At 38.0% G+C, this 20,542-nt stretch overlaps 1 protein-coding gene across 4 annotated transcripts in view; it reads right to left on the bottom strand.

The window, feature by feature from the left end:
- The window catches only part of USP24 (ubiquitin specific peptidase 24), a 67,288-nt gene that overhangs the window by 5,788 nt on the left and 40,958 nt on the right, over nt 1-20,542 (bottom strand). For 2 of the 4 annotated variants that reach the window (XM_082313432.1, XM_082313430.1), the window contains 28 exons: nt 19,828-19,988; nt 18,889-18,950; nt 18,371-18,562; nt 17,950-18,067; nt 16,572-16,716; nt 15,997-16,116; nt 15,614-15,739; nt 15,304-15,402; nt 15,010-15,092; nt 14,639-14,780; nt 14,088-14,207; nt 13,472-13,692; nt 12,914-13,038; nt 12,150-12,291; nt 11,638-11,788; nt 10,223-10,318; nt 9,465-9,568; nt 8,916-9,029; nt 8,043-8,139; nt 6,397-6,513; nt 5,645-5,737; nt 5,231-5,336; nt 4,201-4,322; nt 3,571-3,684; nt 3,242-3,307; nt 2,866-2,932; nt 774-852; nt 93-168 (listed from right to left, as the gene is read on the bottom strand). In XM_082313432.1, coding sequence (XP_082169558.1) covers nt 93-168; nt 774-852; nt 2,866-2,932; nt 3,242-3,307; nt 3,571-3,684; nt 4,201-4,322; nt 5,231-5,336; nt 5,645-5,737; nt 6,397-6,513; nt 8,043-8,139; nt 8,916-9,029; nt 9,465-9,568; nt 10,223-10,318; nt 11,638-11,788; nt 12,150-12,291; nt 12,914-13,038; nt 13,472-13,692; nt 14,088-14,207; nt 14,639-14,780; nt 15,010-15,092; nt 15,304-15,402; nt 15,614-15,739; nt 15,997-16,116; nt 16,572-16,716; nt 17,950-18,067; nt 18,371-18,562; nt 18,889-18,950; nt 19,828-19,988 — 3,258 coding nt within the window. Of the gene's footprint in view, nt 1-92; nt 169-773; nt 853-2,865; nt 2,933-3,241; nt 3,308-3,570; nt 3,685-4,200; nt 4,323-5,230; nt 5,337-5,644; nt 5,738-6,396; nt 6,514-8,042; nt 8,140-8,915; nt 9,030-9,464; nt 9,569-10,222; nt 10,319-11,637; nt 11,789-12,149; nt 12,292-12,913; nt 13,039-13,471; nt 13,693-14,087; nt 14,208-14,638; nt 14,781-15,009; nt 15,093-15,303; nt 15,403-15,613; nt 15,740-15,996; nt 16,117-16,571; nt 16,717-17,949; nt 18,068-18,370; nt 18,563-18,888; nt 18,951-19,827; nt 19,989-20,542 lie in introns of those variants that run through there. The other 2 variants (XM_082313431.1, XR_014228325.1) reach the window with 2 other exon arrangements.

Genomic DNA, 20,542 nt, shown 5'->3' with positions numbered 1-20,542 from the left:
GTCATCTCAAAGAGCCATATAGAGGATGGAGATGTCATAATTCTCATTGTAAACAAAGTGGCAGTCTTTCTGTAAAGTTACAGCCAAACTACCTTTTTCTGTAGCCACTGCACAGCCCAACTCCAGTGATGGGAATTCTCCTTGAAATAATCTTTCGCAGTAGGGCACCTTGGAAATTGAAATGATATTCATTAGTCATGAACAAGGCATTCTGGCAAACTTAAAAAAAAAAAAAATCCAAGGACTTCTCTTTCTTTGTGCTGCTGCCCTCTGTACGCACTGTTATCATTGCAAACTCTGACCTAAACTGTACAGCCCTGTTATTAACTGAATTAGCAAGAGCAATAATGCCTAGTAAAGTTTACACAAAGTAGTCTGCTACACAGATTCACATATTCAGAACTATGCTTTATCGGGACACATGCCAAGTTCCAAACAAAGAGAATTCAGGAATCACAGTATTTCAAAAATCTGGGACAGTTTCCTTATGTTTATCTTGGTCTTAATCCTAGGCTCCTGCTTTACAGAACATAGCTGACCTTTGCCTTTATAAACAGTGATTATTGGTTGTTATATGAGAAATCCACCTCGGGTACTAATCAGTAAAGGTTTCACTTCATACTGACACATGCACTATCAAGACCTTTGAGCACCAATTCTATCACAGTAACAAAAGATAAAGCTGATCAAAAGTAGAAAGAGCAGCAGCCTTAACAGCCACAGAGGGGCCTAAGGTAGGCATGAGGTTAAATTCTGAAACCCGTCTTACTCACTTCTGAGCCAAAGTAACAAGAAACTTGACACACTGGTAACAACGGCTGCTGTCCACATGGTTGCTGTGGTGCATCAAGGCTGTGGGGAGAAACACAGGGATTAAAAAAAACACAATTCAGATTTCTGTGTACCAGCCAGTCTGAAAACATAACCAAGATGAAGCTAAAATTTTAACTTAGGTGGTGGAAGTTATTTCTACAGATGTTAGCATAAGTATTTGTGTTAAACGCACTACTGTATTGCTGGCAGTTTTGAGTACTTCCACAACTCTATTGGATTAAAAATAGATCAAAGTGAAAATGCAGTAATTCTTTCAAATGCGGTACCTGAATTTTAAACAGTCCTCTCCTAATGCAGTTATTCTTCCCCTATAATCCAGTCTATGTTAGATAATCACTATGGTTACATCTATCTGAAGGAAAAAAAATAATGTTTGAAACCCCCATAAATGGACCAGATCATCAGCTTCCACCTGGATCAAAACTTGCAAAGCCAGAAGAATGCTAAAGCTTCTTCACACAAACAAGCATAGAAAAATTCAACAGCCATGAATCTCTTCTATGGGAGACCTGGGCAAAACCCCAGGCTATTCGTACCAGGAAGTTTGCTATACCATGAATTCCCACGTCTTTTAACAGAATTCTTTGACTGAGGAGAAGCACAAAGATTTCCATGGAGCTGCCACAATCAGATCTGTTACTCAAAAGTTGCTCTGTCCATAGGAGTCAGCAAAGAACACTAGTAAAACCTCTAAAGTAGACAAACAATTGCTAGGGAACTGCAAATTGCCAGTTTTTCTACCGTGAAAGCACAGCAGATGATTAAAATTACAGCACTGGTGTACTGCAAATTATACACAAACACCCTCTTGAGGACCACAGAAAACTATTTTTTGCTGATTTCCTTCCTTAGAGTAAAACTAGCCAATGTGACTGATAGGTCATGGTCCACATGCAGTGAGACTGGATGCTCTTCAGTGCTGTTGCAAGGAAACTCCAAGGTAAAACTACAACTTTCACTCCCGAAACTCACAGCAATTCTTGTAAAATATGTATGATTTAGTAACATTACACAAAAAGCCTTCAACGTGAAAATCCAATTGAATAATTGTATCTCTTCTCTGTAGAGGAAAAAAGGTCATGTATTGCCCAAGTTACAGAACAGAATTGATCCAAGTGGGACCAATTTACCGAGAAATAACCACTCAGCTATTCTCTTACACTACTGCATCTTATCTTCTCTTCTATCAGTCATACATGGAAACTACTAAACAGAAGAGCACTGGAGTATAAGCAAGAAATAAAGAACAAAGCTAAATATTCCTTTCACTAAAACAGAATCCAAAATAACTTAAGGTGAAAGCCACGATCTGAAGCAGCTCCTCATCCAAACAGCTACGAAAGAGACGCTCAAGCTGCACTAACTCATCAGAGCTGCTCTTTGAACACATTGTGGCTACCCCCACATTTCTCTTGCACACAAAGCCTCTTCTCCTAATTCACATGACGTAAGCTCTCATTGCTTCTGGGACTTTTCTGCTGCTTTCGAATGCTTTAGTAACTACACTTCAATAAAGTTTCTGTACTAAATGGAGAGACAACACTTTGTATGAGCAGCAACAAATGGGAGGCACCTGTCAGACTATGAGGCTATCCTGCAGTTAGTAGTATTAGCATCCTTCCATGCTGAAGGTACTTCTTTTTCCCCAGCATTATGTATACACCCTGATCTGCTTCCTATTTCAAAAAATTCTCTCTCTCTTGCCACCCTCTCGGTTAAGGTTCCTTAATGTCACTTTTTAAGTACATAACTATCACTCTTCTCTGGGTTCACTGACTGCTGTTGTTGGAGAGAATTAATTTTTCCCAGTTAAACTCCTTTCCTGTTTGCTGTTACTATAATATTCTAATGCTTATTTTGGATTTTCTTAGATCATTCTGTGGGGTGGTGCTGGCTAAATCAAATAGTGTCAAGTTGTTTTCCCTGAGAAGTCAAACAGTTTAGAGGGATCAGAAACTAGGAGATGATATGAACCATCATCAACATAAGGGTCAGTATGAGACAGGAGCATTCGCCCACTGGCTTACTTGCCTATTAATCCATTTTCAGTTTCAAAGGCAAATTTGATGCGCTCTACTTGTAACGGGTCTTCAATAACCTGTTAGGAAAGAAAAAGATTAATAGATACCTGTGTGATACTTGTATCTATTCTACGACATGTGTGTGATACCTGTATCTATTCTATGAAATGTTTTTAACTACGTCAACATGAAAAACAAATAAGACTTGTGAAGTTTCATATATCACCGGATTATCAAGACAGCAATTTAAAAAGTAATAAAAACTCCAAACTGAAGATTAAAAGATACATAGATGTTGAAATTACTAATGCAGTCCTCACTTTTTTTTTTTTCATTATGCATTGATACAAAAATCTATCCTGTACAAGTCTTTACCCTTCACCTACCAGTATCTCATGGAGTAACTGGAATATGTTTTTCAGTTCATGAGGTGGAGCAGTTTCCAGCTGAGTCTGCATGTGAGAAACAAAGTTACTTAGTAAAATATGTTGATGAAGCAAAGAATTACAAGACAGTTTTACAGATTTTTAAAAATGTGTTGTTTTAAACAGTAGAAGTTTAAAAGGAAAACCCGACACCCCCCCCCCCCCCCCAATCCAACGGACTGTACTGATTGTTCTGCAGATCCCAGTGCCATTATAACCCATAAGACACAGTATGACCAAAGCCTAGAAGAAACACTTATGCAAAAAGCTTATCTTGATTATCTCCATACCTTGATGAAGTGTAGCACAGTAAAGGAAAAGTGCTCATTACAAAAGCAGCAGTAGACCACCATTTCAATGAGAACCGACAGAGATCCAGTTAGCTCTCGTAATGCATACATCACCTAATGGGATGGTACGAACAGTGTCAGACACAGCCACACAATTATTTCTAAGAGAGGGATCAAGTTTATAGCAGAATGTTACTCTTTTCCAGGAAGGATGCGTTTTTTTTTCGTCCCAGTGAGCTGAACCCCTGCCCTCATAGCACTCCATTCAGCTCCTGCTGCCCACCTCTAAGAGTCTGGTCAAGCACGATCCATTAAGTCAGAGCAATCCAAACTAGCACCTGCGGCTGACATACGGTAACCAACTGCATGGGCACTTGCAAAATGTGTTCAGCTGTCTTTGCTAACTTCATAAACTCTCTAATCAGACTCCCAAGTTTAGGGATATACTGGAAAATAAGAAGGTGTCAAGAAGAAACTAAAGGTGCCTTCTTGTTTAGGCTCAAAATAATAGCCATATACTCCCCAACTGTCTGCTTTTCAATATTCAGTGTTTTTCATGTAAGGATATTTCAAAGTAGTGACATCAGATCAGCTTTTAGGTTCAAGTAGGGCAGAATTTCGAACAGATACCTCCATTAAGTAAGGTTTTCCCTCAGACAGGAATAACAAGGCTTCCACTTCTTCATGGAGCGTCAAAAGCGGACCTGAAGCGGTGATGCTTAGAGGTGGACGCTGCTTAAAGAGACCAGGAGCTATAATAGCAAATACAAAAACAATCCACTAATAAATTAGATTGTTTACACACCTTGAAGACACTGCTGCTCATTTGGCACCATATAACCTGTAATGACATTCATCTCAACTAGCTTATCGCTCATATGGTACCACTCCAAGTAACTCTTGCACGCTGAAGTGCCATTTACTTTAGTGACAACACAGGCAAACGAACTGCAAGAAGGCCAAAGCAAAATGTTCATATTTACTATCAGTACTTTGAGCTTTAGTTTCACTTCCAATCACTGTTGCATATTCATCATATTCAGAATGTTTATCATCCTTCCTTTACTTTATGATTTTTGACTCCCTCCAACACCAGAAACTTTTAGCCCTAGACAGAAATAAAGTTATTCTTTGAAAAAAGACAACTTTAAATTCCTCCTTCAGGAAACTGAAGATCTCAACTTACTCTGTGATTATCTTTATTTCAATATCTCTGTCTCTTTTTAGAAATACCTAGGAAAGTATTTCACTGTTTGTTATTCAGTAGCTTAGTCTAAATACTCCCCTTCAGATTAGCAAAAGGCCTAACAGACCTAAGCAAAATACAGCCTGTTAGGCTGCGAGTCTGTCCCAGGCAACAATGACACAGCTTGATTCGCTCACATGAGGAAAGACCTTTTAGGCGTAGGGGAGGGGGGAAGGCACAATAATGTTCATATCAAGATTCCCCCCATTCCACGTGCCTGTAATACTATGTTTGCCACAGACTCTCAGTACATTTACAGCAAAATAGTAATAAAATAATAAAATAATAAAAACTATGCTAACCATTACTGCCTTAAATTCAAAGCGATTGCATTTTTCTTCACTGATATTAAGTTACTCCCAGTAAAAGTAACTGAAATACAAAGTCACCAAAAGGCAAAAACTTAATTCTTACCAACATTTCTTTGTGAGGAGATGTCAGAGTGCAAAACAAGTAGTGCTACAGTATTGTGAAGATATCCAAACTCACGTGCTTGTGCTGAACTCCACCTGCGATTCTGCTTGAACCAAAGGAGATTTAATTAACTTATCAAGTCAAAACCAAGCAATGTCCTTAACAGTCCATCACCACATTCTAATACTTTGAAGTTGGTGAAAATGTTGTTATTAGCAAAACCACTTCTGACGAAACAGCTATTTCCATGTTAACTACAAATAGGTAGAGTTAAGACTTGCATGAAGTTTACAGAATAATCCAACGGTTAGTCTATCCTATCACATGAAAAGTATTTATCCATAATTTAAGCATCATAAAAACCACAGGGATGGACAAACTACAGCACAAAAACACAGGTTATGTAAGCTTTACCTGATTACTCTGCCGGTTGGGGCCAAGGAGAAAGCTGATCATGTGCCTCAAAGCAGAGTGTCTGAGAAGAAGACCGCTAGCCCTTATACCCTGCTGTTTAGACAATAATAAAAAGTTACATTCCTGTGCAGGTACAGAATTAATGCTCTAGGGAACAAAAATAAAATGCATAGGCTAAACACTGCATTTTCTACTCCAAAAGAGAAAGTCACACAGATTAATAACGTACACCTCTAAAAAGCTGTCTCGTTATATAGAGCACATTATATAAACCAGACCAGAATCAGCATAAGCAAAATAAGTCTCATATGAAAAAAAACAACCAACCAAAAAAAAAAACCCAACCAACCAAAAAGAAAAAAAGAATAGTAGAATAGAGAGAAACCATATTGGGGTGAACAGCCCAGTCAGTTATTCTGCTTTCTATAGGACAAAAATCCTGAACATTGGATTTTTTTTTTGCCCCAAAAAGAACAGCCAAGAACAACCCCCCCAAAACAGAAACCCAAAATTCAGACTCTGGAAATGACATCTTCAATTCGTATACTTTGCTGGCATATTTTTGTGTAATTTTATCCTAATCCAGTGTTCAAAGCCATTTACTTTTCAAAAAAAGAAAAAGAAAAGGAATACTCTAATAAAAGTTCTGGAAAAGTTTCACCATGCTGCTTAAACATTCTATGAATATGGATGACTAGCTGCTTTACTATTGTCCTTTAAAATTAAACTAGCATGAAAAAAAGGTTTCTTACCTTCTGTACAAAGTTATTGAATAGCAAAAAATACTGAGCACAGTTTTTACAGTTTTCAGGTACATCTTTATCCAGTAGAGCAAGTAGCACCTCCAATAATTGATGTAGACTTTTTAACTGTGGGGAAAAAAAAAAAAAATTAATTTGAATTCAAAGAGTTGTCGACTGCTTAAAAAACAAAAGTGTTTCACATATCAGAGCTAAGGTATGGTTAACAAAATCATATGTGTGGTCACATACGCTTGCTGTGATGAATATGAATAGCTAATGTAGGATTGCAGCCTTCCCATTTTTAACTCTTCTTAATGAATGTTGCATATTTTAAACAGGAAAGTAACGAAAGCATTGGCATGTAGGTAACTTGCTCAAAGAAGTGGAACTCAGCTGTTATGTAAGTTTGCAACATTTTTAAAGCAATTCAAATTACTCCAAGTGAACTGATGTTCAAACATTCCAGTCATTACAGTAATGCAAAACAAACCAAATTAAAAGTAAACTGTCACTCAAGGTCTCACATTAGCGTACTATCACACTCAACTATGCAAAAAGCAATGCAATGTTAGTGTTTAGTTTGCATCAAAGCACACTAAGGGTATACACACTGGTATATAATATATTACATCTCAGTTAACAGATAGCAACTAACAGCCAAGAGGAAGTGATCAAAAACTATCAAACTGTATTGTAAATGTTCATCTCCCTACTACTGTATTCAGCTTGTAAGGAAAGATTGTTATGAGGTCCTAAAGCTCTAAACACAACAAACTTTCTTAACAGAAGCCTGTACAACAGTAGTGCCTTCCATCCATGACACTGGATGAAAAAGGATAGATCCCAGAAACTGTATAGAAAAAACATCCTATCGCATCAAATATTAAAGTTTGATGTAAAAAAAAAAAAAAAAAAAAAAAATTATTTGCGATTAAACAAGACTTGGACATTTAAAAGTGTCCAGGTCTCCACTGATGACTTACAGGAACATGCCAGAACACAGATAATACTTCTGTCTGAGTTCTCTTAATACAAATGATTTGGTTCAGGTATCCCAAGAGAAACAGGTAAATCTCAAACATTCTACAAATAACCCCTTTTCACAAATTTCCTGCTGGGTCTTCCTAGAATATTGAGATCACCAAAATGTAACAAAGCTGCACTTCCCAAACTTACTTGCCAAGTTTTTCTAATAGAAAATGAAAGCTTTGAACAATAACCATACTTATGGTCTCTCTCTGGAACTAGATAACTCAGTTACTACGGCTATAGGCTTCTGACTGAGTGAGGAAGGAGAATCAGTTAAAAATTAAGCTGATTTCTAGAATCAAAAAAAGAATAAATCTTAAGAAAACACTGTTTCCAAACTATTAAAATAATAGGTGATACCAGTTTTTAAGACAAGCTGAAATCAGGCAGAATTGTTTAAAAGTAACACTTTGAACTTAAATTCTGAGAATTACAGCAGCATGTTACCTCCTAGGGTAGGAACAGACAAGCATCAACCTATTCAAGAAATGAAGCGCTACAAGCATGATCAAGATGAGAGCCTTTCACCTTGTCATTTACAAATCACACAGCACTGTCTGCAAATACAGCAAGAGCCATTAGGTAGAGACAACCGACAGGATCATTGGTGATGAGGTGACACCAACCTTCTCCTGATAAAGCAAGGCACTGTCGAGGGTTTTTTCAAGAATAGTGGCTACAGCAACTCGCACCTCTCTTACGCTGCATTCCAGGAGGAAAGTCCTGGAAGATAAAAGGCAAAGCTGCAAAGAGAACTGGAATGAATGTGTACACACGGTTACTATGATTAAGTGTGGTGTTTATTATTTTAAGAAGGAAAACAGTCCAGGTAATTCTTGTATTGTACTTCTGTGAATAAGCTTTAACTTATTTTCCTGCACTCCTGCTTGTCACTAGTAAGGCCTGTAATATTACTTTATATTTATTCCCTCAAGTAACAAAAAAAGCTGAAACTAAAAGCTATCATAGGATCCTGTCTTTCAATGCAACTTCAAAGATAAAATTTCCTTTAGATTGACACACCTCTGTAAGTGTGTCAGTTCTCCAAGAATTTGTCTTAGGTGTTTTCAAAACACCTATTAGCTGATCTTGAGCTTGGTGAGAAAAATTCTTTCCCGTTTATCTGTGATCTTTGTCAGGTACGTATTTAACTTACTTTACCCCAAACACTTTCACCACGTTCTCCTTTCCCACTACTTACAGGAGTGACTAGACATAAACTTAAAACACATTCCAAGGCACTGCACTGAATTAAACATCTGCATCCTCCTCCAGGTATGCTGCACTATTTTATTGGATTTTCAGAATTACTCAGAAAGCTGCACAATCAGAGAAAATAGTAGAAATAAAAAACCTAAGTGATCATCCAGAGTGTCTGTTTAAAGAATGTGCACAGTCAACTCTTTGGAAATACAGCAGTATAGGCCAGATCATGTTATTAGGAAGCTTTATCCATACATGAGACACAAAACACCTAAGACAGAATTACCAGTACTTACTTTACAAGCTCGCGACCCTCCGGCCCGACGAAATAGTCAACTAACCACTGACAAGCATCAATGCTTTTGGAAAGCAGTGCATCTACAGTGGCAATCCATTCTTCTGTATCAGCCCTTTTACAAAACAGGGACAACTATCAGTAATGAAAGAGAAAAAACACCTCCAAAATCTAAGCCATGTTTCTTGTTTGCCAAACAGAAAGAATTTTTGCTTTAATTGAACATACATTAGATGGCTTAAGACAAAAACACTTAGAGAAGTATTTTGGAACAACTTGCTGTCTTTAAATTCATTAAAGCTTTTCCATGCCCAGTCCACTACCACCGAAATAATGGACAGCTGGGAGAGACAGCAAACTGTCAGGTTATATATGACCCTTCTTCCTCTCTGATTTCTTTGTGATGGGATTCCAATGCAAAGCAGAAATGTATTGCTACTCCTGTGAATGTCTATGCAGTATTTATTTCAAGGTGCTGTAGGTATGACAAGCAAGAATGTAGGTATAAAAACAAGAGTATGTTGTTACAGTACCCAGAACAAGGCCTTACCTGAGTTTCTTCTTGGTTCGGAGATAGGTTTGGAAGAGGAATTGGACTGCCAGCTGTAAGCTCACCTTTGCCATGCATGGATAATCAGGATGCTTTACCTTAGTCTAAAAGAAATGACAAATTTACTTCAGAGCAGAAGTATGCCTGCAGCACATATGCTGTCTCTTAAACACATCAACATGTTCTATTCAAGTAATTTACTTCATTTGGAAAAACAAAACAAAGCATTTTTCTGTGCTAAAAACAGTCTCCAGTGCTGACTATGCTAGTTAACAAATATGCTAAAACAAGAACAAACTTGCTGTAAGGCCCACTAGATCTGTGGATTTAATAAATTTAATAAATGCTAGTTTGTTTATTACTCCATTTAGAAAAACTTAATTAGTAAACTGTATTTCCAGTGAAAGTCTATCAACTTTGAGGTGACTAACACCAACTTTTGAATCTTTCATATAGAGAGGACTTTCTGTCCCTCTAGAGCTCAGTTTGCATCATTAAAAAAAGGTGCGTGTTATTTCATAAATTTTACTATGGCACAATGATGTTTCTCCCACTACTAGAACAGGAGGCTGGAGTCAGCTTTGAGACAGATGTTATCAGCATGAAAAATTCTTGGAGACAATGAACTGCTCAGCTGGAAAAGCAAAATCATGTCAACCCTTCTCTTCCAGTTTTCCTGGCTGTGACCCAAATAGCTTCTGTGGCCCTTTCTACCCAACACATTCCAAATACTCTAAGATTAAAATCTAGGTACTTACAGCATTCAGTGAAGCTAATGACAGAACAAAACTGAAGTAGTCACTGCTGTATACATCTCTGTTCTTCATAAATTTCAAGTTTTCATCTCTTACCATCTGTAAAAGTAAAAGAAGGCAAAAAAAATTTAAAATGTTGTCAAAGTACATTTCTCTAACTAAAATTGCATCTTTTATGCAAACATGTGGTGTTTAAAAACCACTCTCAGACCTATTCTGTTCACACTCTGAATTACCACTTCAGTGGAAGGGAAAATACATATAGGAGACTTAGAAGTGATTTTCTCCCAAGGATATTACAAAACACAAGACAACAGATGAGGGACTTAATCATTTGTCCATTAAGGGAAAAGAAAAAGGAAGAGTTGCTGGCAAGTTCTACATTTTGCTTGCTTTTAATAAAAAAGCCAAGAGAACAAACATCCTTCAAACCTGAAAGACTTGCTTAGCAAATTTACACGTAGAGCAAGGAGCCACAGTATAATTACAAGCTGCAGCCACAATAACGTACTTAAATGCCAAGCCCCTCTTTTCCCAAATGAGATTATGCTGAAAGACTCTCAAATTTGAGCCAAGTTCTGTTTATTGTAATAATACAATCCCAGATACAAGAATGCCTAAAATGACTATAAATGCCCTGATAAAGCCCACGTGGAGGGCCATACATAGCCTGCAGAGTTTATTCTGACTGTGTATGTGATGTAGGCTCTCTTGCACATGTGCAGATCAGCAGGATGGTGTGTTCAGAAGATCAAATATATGCAAGATTGTATCTTCCTATGTATGGACCAGAGCTTCAGGCCTGACAGACTGACACCTTCCTCTTACGACAGCTAACCGATATTCAGGTTCTACCATCCTCCCACTGCTCTGCCAATGCCATCACACCTCCATTTTCAGCCCTGACTTGCAAAATTGCCTTCAACATCCTTGTTTTCCCCTTTGAGAACACATTCATACTACATAAGCTAACAGACACAAACAGAATTGAAGCTGCTTTTGGTTTCTCTTCTCCCCTTTTTACATTCTTCTGAACTCAAGAACTAGAGGATGACTCTAATTTGCCATCTTCTCCATTATTCCTCAAGTATACTTCAAATGAAGCATCTTCTCTGCTCTCATCTCTCCCTGCTTGCATGCTGACTGCTGCCATTATCTCATATTTGACTAACTTGCCTGCAGTTTCTTCAAAGCAAAGAACGATGGGTCAATTTTGTAAGAAGGGACAGCAAAACTTCCAATAATATACCACTGAGCAGCTTGTTAATAACTTTACATCAGAATCCAGAATTATCTTCCAGCCTCGCTTTCAAGAAGGGAATTACCACAAGGCTACCTTCAAAGTTACTGTGTTCCTCTTACTATGTGCCTAAATTTCCTATAAGTAGGATTTAGTTGCCACTTTTGGAGTGCTCTACCTGATATATCTGCACAGGCATTTTCTCTACAAAAAGTCCCTTTTTTTCTCCTTTTCGAACCAGCTTGGTCAAGATGGAGAGGCGGTCACTGTTGGGCCTGTGGGGTCGAGGTGATGACTGGGGTGAAATTTCTGGTGAAGATGGAGCAGATCTGAAATATATACAAGCTCAAGGTGAATAATGAAATCCTATGATGAATCTACAGTTCAAGTTTAAAATACCAGTACAGCCAGTATAATCTTAAGGCAAATTTAGATGACAGTCTAAATACTTCTTAAGGCTGTCAGTCAGCTTGAACTTCTTACTGCTATAGTGACAGCAGTATGGAAGAGGAAATTATAAAAGCAATAAAAGACAAAATTATAAAAGCCATTAAGCAGCTTAAAAAAACCAAAACAACAGAAGGGTGAGTATACTCCTTTGCTGAACAGGAATTATTCATTTCTTAGTTCTGGAGATGGGGTCTAGATATCAACATAAGAGAAACCTTTACAGACACAAGAGGAACTTACAACGAGAGGTCCTCAGCTTCTTGACGCACAACACTCACTCGACTTTTCTTTGGTAAGACCGGAGAGTTCTGATCAGACACTCTCTGGTAAAACAGCATATAGGCATTCCAGTAGCGCCGACGCACATCAGGGTAAGGGTTAGCTGATGGGAGAAAAGGCGTTTGATTAAAGCCTTTGAAGGTTTAGTACCCTTTTCATTCCTATAGGGAAGTGAAACTGGGTGTGCAAGTAATACACTGTGGCAGTATAAAGTTATTTGTCAGATTAAAACATGGGTCTATATTGGCGAATAACGAAAACCTGAGTTCTAAAATATTTTTGCAAAAAGCATATGTATTTTAAAAAGATATTATCAGAATTATGAAACAAGTGAATACTGGTGGAAATGTATTTGGAATTAATTCCTTAAAGTTTAACTATATGATGCCACACCATGTTCTATGCACAGTCATTTTCACTAGCCTAAAACAAGGCCTGTTTTTTTTGTTTTTAAACTATTTTAACAAGGTGCCATTTTACTTTTGAATCTCCTCTGCTACTAAGTCTACAAAGTGCTGAACAACAGTGAATATGGTTCAATTAATATTAGGCCACATACAAGCTGTTATGTCCTTCAGTAAACAGAAGGCCTTAGGAAAAAACCAGCTTCAGAAGGATTATTAGACCAAGTCACTCAAACTAGATACAATGGACTGAGTTCTACCTCTACTGAAAACCAGTATGAAATATAAAGCTACTGTAAATCAATCTGTACTTCTGCTTACATTGATCATAGACTTTAGGTCTATACTCTCCACCAAAACATTCATATTCCAAGGTTTCATCAGTTAAATCAAATTCTTCGACAATGGTGTCATTAAATTTATACCACTTTCCTCTTCCACATCCCCTGTGATCAAAACAGAATAGAAACAGAACAAAGTTACTTGACTGTCTAGTAAAAAAACAAACCACCCTGAATACCCTAGAAATGACAACCCTGAAATCACATTTCTTTTGACAGCAAATAGAAAGCTTGGTTCAATCAATGTCAAAGTTCCATTAAAAAAAAAAAAAAAAAGCTTGATTAAAAATACGAGAAGCACATCACCTGCAACTAAATGTCATAGGAAGCCCTCAAACTGCAATACAAGGTACATAAGGATTCCTGAGACTTTCATAATATGGTGTGTCATGTTATTGTCTTAACACCCACAATTTTGGGTGTTAAGAAAGGGAAGAGTGCTTCCAAAAGAGTTCTGAATAGCTCACTATGTCTTCCCAAAACAAGTAGTCTTTAGACCGCTCTCAATGCCCCCCCCCGCAACCTTCTTGGCCATTACCTCCTGTCCTTTATAAAGGAGTAGTAGTGCCCTGCATGTGCCTGGCCACTGTGAACAATCACACCAACAAGCTCATAGTTTTCTGTAGGGGCAACTTTCTTCCTTGGGGAGCCTCCGCCTCCTTGATCTGCATTTCTGCCATTGTCCCCTACTTCCGAGGATGAGTCCTGGCGAGCCATTCCTGACACAGTGTAAGGTTCCATGTTCAGCATCCAGGGAAACTGTTTGAAGAGATATTTCAGATTAACTGAGACATTATGTTGTGTAGCTGCTTAGTGTAATTTTATGAGAATTGTATTAATACTTCCTGCATTGGGAACACCAGAGGAAAACATGGTACTTCAACTTTTTATCCTTGTGACACAGAAGTTCAATAAAAATGTCTTTACAGAGGTTTTTGCTCTTGCTTTCTGGAAGTACCCTGAGAACATTGCAGACAAGGAAAGCTCTAAGGAAAAACACTAATTTTGTGCAGCATGATCATGTTGTAAGCGTACCACGTACTCAAAATCCCAGTATCAAAATGTGAGGGAAAGAAGGAAGAATGAATAGGAAGAGTGAGATTCCACTTCACGAGGCTGGGGCGGGGGGTGGTGCCACACAAATGTTTTCTTACCCTTATTTGTTCATCATATTTAATAGAACGTCCGCTCTCCCAGTCAAAGCCAAATCTCATCAGGTGAATCACCAACAGGCTAGGTAAGACCTTAATACATGTGCGCTTCACTGTAGTTCTCTTAAAAAGAAAAGAGAGTATCACCTCTATCTATATACCTCAAACATTCTGTAGTGTTCTTCTACAGATGCCCAATTCCAGCCGTCTCGAACTGATGTACAATACAGCCACAGGAGAGAGAATGACCATAGGATGACTATAATATGGACAGATAAAGTACTACCGCAGCTAATACAGAGTTTGTGGAGTGGGCTGGTATATTACAGAACATTTTACCATCCTGCCATCCCTCTAAATCTTCAGTCTACAATATGAATTACAGGGAATGAAGAATGCTATCTGCATGGATTTATGGATTTAACCTTTTAATTATGTGTCTTCAATGCAGAAAGAATAAGCAGTATCTAAGGATGGCTTCTATAACCATGTAATGCTTAAGAAAATACCAAGCTACAGCTGAATCTTCTTTCACATACATTAAGAACCAATACCTTTTCTTTGCACTTTTCACAGTAGTAGGCATTGCTTCCTTCCAGAACTTCTCCTCTAACAAACTGATCCAATGATATTTCCAGACTTTGACATGAAGTCACACCTAGATTGAGCGCCATGAAGGCTTCCTCGCGCTCATACCTAAATTCAAGAAGAAAAATAGTCAAGGCCTTGACAGAGTAGAACCTATTCAACTCGCATTAACAAGACACACGCTTAGGAAAGAATATTGCATTTGCCCCATAGCTATCAACAGCTGTGATGCTCACAAAGGTTTATGTCTCTGCCTTCTTCTGCTATTTTGACCTACATATTTTAATAGTTATGGGAGCACATAACTTGGTAAATAATGCACTAAATTTAACATTACCTGTGAGGACAGTCCTTGCAGATCTTCTGATCAGAGAAGATTCCTTGAAAAGTATTCTTAAATATTTGGTCTCTTCCTATTTTCTGTTGGAGGTGTAAAGTTAGACATCAGTTGGATATATTGCAAAGTGAAAGACCAAGAAAGCAACAGGAATTTTAAACTTCTGAATACTACATAGATTATAAAGTAAGCTGAATGGCTCTCTGCCTTCTTTTCTGAAGAATAAAGGAGAAAGAGAGAAGAGGCACCAAGGAGATGCATATAAACAAGGAAAGAAATGACTGAGGTTTTTACCTTGAGGTACTCATCCATTTGATCTATAAGACTGGTGAAGAACTCATAAGCATCCTGTTGCTCTCTAACATAAAGTTCCTTATTCCACATCTTGAAAATCTATATAAAGTATAAATATGTATAAAAAGGTAGTTGTTCCATATACATATCACTAAAGAAAGTAATTTTTAGAAGAAATTTATTTTTACATGTTTCGACTTTTTGAAGTAGAACTTACTTTACCTCTAGAAATTCTGCAATAAGAAAAGCTGAATAAACAATTACTTGTTCAGCAGGAAAGCTATATATTCTAAATAAAAAGATGTAATACCTTCCAAAAGTTCTCAGGTACATAATACTGTAGCTTGCTTTCCATCAAATGACCAAAAAGAGATTGAACTTGATAGAACACATTGTCATCTGGATTGTCTGTATCATCATCAATGGAAAGCAAGGCCTGGAAGGAAACAAATAACCTTATTAAATTGGTTCTTGGCAAAATTATTACTCTAAGTTGTCATGACACACTGCGCGACAAGTTATAATTTATATATTTATTGTGTCTGTATATTTATGCACACACATGTACATACACAGTTCTTTTTTTTTTTTTTTTTTTTAAACAATTCATTTATAAATGGTGCTAAGATGACCTTGCAGTTAAGGTGACAGTAATTCCAAAAAGAGGACTTTACTGGATGTTGAACCAGTTACCTCTGGGAGACCAGGCTGCATATATAGCTGCTGGAAGACGGCATTCATGTAACAAGTAGCACCCCCATTCTTCAGTCCCACGAATCCTGAAATGGAGCGACTATCCACTGGTGGAAGATACTAGAATGACAAACACGTTTTTTTGTCCCAATAAGTTTTAAAAAGCACAAGACTCCAACAACGTATTATAGCTTTTATAATCACTTTTATATGAGCTGTTAAGAGCAATTTAATGGAAAACCAGGAATATAAATTCTGAAAGATTGCAAGCGCGCTGTATTTGGTCATTTAGATATTTAACACTTTGCACAAAACTGTTAAAGATGGCCTAAAATATATCTAAATAAAATTGGTGATATTTAGGAAATACTTCATTCTTATCCAGATAATAACTGACAAAGACACACTGGAGTATTTGCTTCTGAGGAAGACGAAATGGGTCTACATTTACTCTTATCTGCTTTTTGTCATTTTAAATTGAAGACCAAGGAAATTTCATGAATGAAGCAGTTAAGTAAGTCATACCCAGTACTCCAAACAATGCTAATACAAATCAAAAAAGGCTTCTCGCTTACATCGAACTCCTTGGTAAGCGCAGGGTCACACTGGTGATGCATAGAAAGCAGCTCTCTTGTAATAAGCTGGAGATTGGAAGGTGAGCTATCAGCCAGCATTACTAACACTTCATAAGCAGCTAATCGGCTATCTGCTGTACTGCACCTAAAAAGAAAACCACATTTGAGATCTACTTCATAGATGACTCTATTTCTAATTCCAGAAAGCGATATTACTCAGAACAAGTGACAATTAATGTTCAAAAGGAACACTTTAGATGATAAAACACTCCTGAGAGACAGCAGAGAGCTATTTTTTCTTTCCTGGGGAAGGGGAACAGGGAAGAATCGAATCAGAACAGCAGCACCAGGAACACTCCTTTAAATAAGCCTCCCTTACTGACATGGCAACACTTGTTAACATTCAGTAGCAAGGAAAAGCAGGTGCCCTAAAAAGAAGACACAGAATTGGTTGTATGTCTGAGGATGGACAGATACTTTCTATCACTGTAGCACTGATGGAGACGTAATGACTTATTTACAGGGAGACAAGCTTTGAAAGAGCTAGATCAGATAACTTACTTGCTACAAGAGATGACCTTAGACTTAAGCTGCTCTAGACCAGTACAAAACACTTCTACTTAGCTCTTTTCAGTGGACCAAACACACTAGCCCTTTCTTCTAAAGGCCAAAGAAAAGGCTTTATTTACTTTAAGCAAAAAAAGGAGCATGCTTTAGATGAATTGCAATGGAGCAAAGCTGTAGCAAAACACTAAGGTGTAGCACGCCCCATTCAGTTCAGGGGTTGCTAAACGGTCCGCTGGAACCTTCTTCAGTGTTTGCGGAAAGGCAGTGCAGACATGCCCGATCCAACTCTAACACCAACTAGTCAGTGTAATGTAAGCAATTCAGCTGCAGCAGCACAAAACTCCACATGAGCTAATATACCCACCCCTTCAGATATTGTACGGCAATAACAGAAGGCAAGTGTGACAGGAAAGACAAAGCCTGCCCTTTTTTCACCATTTGATACATTCTGGGCTATTAGCTATCTCAGGTGCAAGGAGACTTGCTTGGTATTAGCTTTTTAAAAAAAACACAGTTCCTTTGAAGGGAAAAAGTAAAAATAGCAGAACTTTTGAGATTCTCGTCTACAAGGGGCTTGGAAAGGTAATTTTCTGCTCATGCTCAAGCACAGACTTTGGAACAGAAAAGTAAAGATTTTGTGTCACACAAAAACTTACAAAAATGCTATTTGGACACTTATGTAGCAAATGCAGAGAACTGGAGAAGTGCTCCAACACTGGTATTAAATCCTAGTATCTGTAGCCCCAGTGTGACATTTGCATTCATGAGACCTAGGACAAAACCCAACATAAACAAGAAAACCAATTTTTACTTTGGATGAAAATCTTGCTGACTGATTGCAGCACTGCCTGCTGGAGAATGGCTATTCAGAATAATCCTGGATGCTCGGAAGAGGAAATCATCCAACAATGGCTTAATCAAAGATGAACCTGTAACACAGTAATCCACATCTACTGTTAAATACTTACACTATCACTGCAAATGTCAAAAGGTGTTCCATAATAGCAAAATCACTTAATAGCACTATATCAACAAAAAACCATAGCCAAATATTTTATCAAATGTCAAAGGTACAACAAAGATACTGCCAAAATAACTGCTGATAGCTCTGTACCACTTCTACCGATGTATCACAATGTCTTCACACGTACTGTCTACTGACCAAGTCATCTGTTAGTGCTATGCAGAATTCACACTAGTCTAGTCACTTTAGAGTAAAAAGGTATACTTACCAACCATTTCCTTCTCTGCCCCACAAAGTGAAAGGAGAGTCTTGATGAGCCTCAAGTGGCCTGCTAACAGGATGTTATCAGCTTCACTGGTCTCACACTCAGCTGTGCGGTTGGGTTCAAAATTGTCTAACCAGGTGATCTCATCTTCTAACATGGCAGCTGGGCTTATCTTTAGCTGTTCCATTTCTGATGCTGCAAGAGAAAGAAAACATAGAAAAATTAACAGCTCTATAAATGTAGAATATAAATACAAAGAATTTCAAACGGTTTGGTAATGGTCTAGTTTCCCCCGCAATGTGTACCTTCCACAAAGGAACTCATTTCACTTTCCAAAAGGAGGGAGCTACCTTGCTGTTACTGAACGCCAAGAACAGTCCATGCCAGGCATTAACACAGGCAGGTCACATCGAGTTCATGGTGTAGTAACCCCTCCGTGAAGGCGATTCTACATCTTGTCTACAGAAGGAAGACATGCTTGGAAGCTGCAATCAGAATGACGTGTGCCCGTACATACTTACATGTGAGGTCATCCAATAACTGACATCTCAGGTCAAAATATTCTGTACACTGGGACAAAAGTCTAGAAGAGGTACAAAGAGAAGAAAGGTTTAATTTAAAATCAGAAGCTTTTTTTCTAAGCAGTTGCCTTTAAGGCCTGCATGCTCTGGCCATCTAATCCAAAATAGCATAGCTATCAGGGTATGCTTCTGCATGCACATGCTGCAGCTTTAAAACAAATTCCTTCCCAACAGCTACTTCTGAATGTTATGAATAACATTTAATCCTGCTTTCTTCCCTCACCTCATAACAATTTCAGTTAATTATCAGACAACAATAAAACAACATGTTTTAACTTCTTTCTCAGTTACTCTTCTATTCAGATTCCTCTAGAAATTGCCGTTTAAAGTTACTATTGAATTCAACAACCTTTGGCCAGTCAGGGACAAGTTAACAGAACTGACACCTACAATCTTTACAGGTGTCATGGGTAACATAAGCAACAAGAAATCAGGTGAAGTCATGGGTCCAGACATCACTGAGAAGACTGGAGCCTTTAGGATTGGTTTCTGATCTGGATCTATGCAGTACTATCAAATAAATTCAATGTTACTGTTATACATCCCATTGCCTCTATACCTCATGCAGGATTCCAGCCAGGTTCTGACTGCCATGACCACATCCTAGAAAGAGCAGGCCTATTTAGCAATTACCACCTCCTGAATGGGAAGTCAAATAAGCTGAACTATAAGAGTTCACAGAGGAAGAGTCGTACCTTGAGAATTCAGCTTTACTTCCCTTCAGTTTACATGCTTCCAAAACTATCTGGGGTGTGACAGGGATGTCTGCTTTCAACAGACTTGCAAAGTCCTAATCCCTTGTGCCTCAGAGCTTCCACAGCACTATTCATTTAAAAACGTGATAGATTTGCTTCCTCAATAAACACGCATCTGACTTACCTCTGGTTGATTCCTCTCATGATGCTGGTTGGTGACCAAAGAGGCAGCTGGGCACCAAGAACAACACTCAGGAGAAACTGGTTTGGCTTTTGTACATCTGGGTGAGCTGATGTGTCTGTCTGGCTAAGGGTGTACAACTGGTCACAGGCAACACGACGAATCTGAAACAGTGTCATTGTCAAACACTAGCAGTTGCTCAAAGGTTGCAAAAAATACATTTCTGTTTTGTTAGAAAACTAACAGAAAAACAGACATTGAAAAGCTTGTGTAAACCAGACTGAGCTCTACACCCGCCAGGCAGGGTTTCTCCATTTATAGGGATTTAGCAATCCACTTTCATCCCTGAGCTAAAAGCTCTGATGCGTTATTAAACACAGATTATAAATTCAGATAAGGGGGAAAAGATGCAATGACTTCATGTAAAATATATGAGATGCAGTGAAATGAAGTAAGCGTGACTTGAAAATCTCTACACTTTACAATATCCAGAATAAACTTAAATCATAAAGAATGAATTTTAGGAGGGTTCTGATATTTGGAAGAATTCTTCAGAAGTTCAGAAGAGCCCATTAAATCTTACTCAAATCTTTTGAGATGAAAGTTACTTGGAACTTTTCCTAAAGTACTAGTTTTACAGAATTTGTCTCACCAAAATGAGAGTATTTTCTTTAGATTAGCCACAGCACAGTCCTGTGCACCTCACGGATTAAACAAG

Source organism: Platalea leucorodia, assembly GCF_965183815.1.
Source record: "Platalea leucorodia genome assembly, chromosome: 5".
Lineage (NCBI taxonomy): Eukaryota > Metazoa > Chordata > Aves > Pelecaniformes > Threskiornithidae > Platalea > Platalea leucorodia.
The sequence above is the reverse complement of the archived record's forward strand: the minus strand, read 5'-3'. Positions and strand labels throughout refer to the sequence as shown.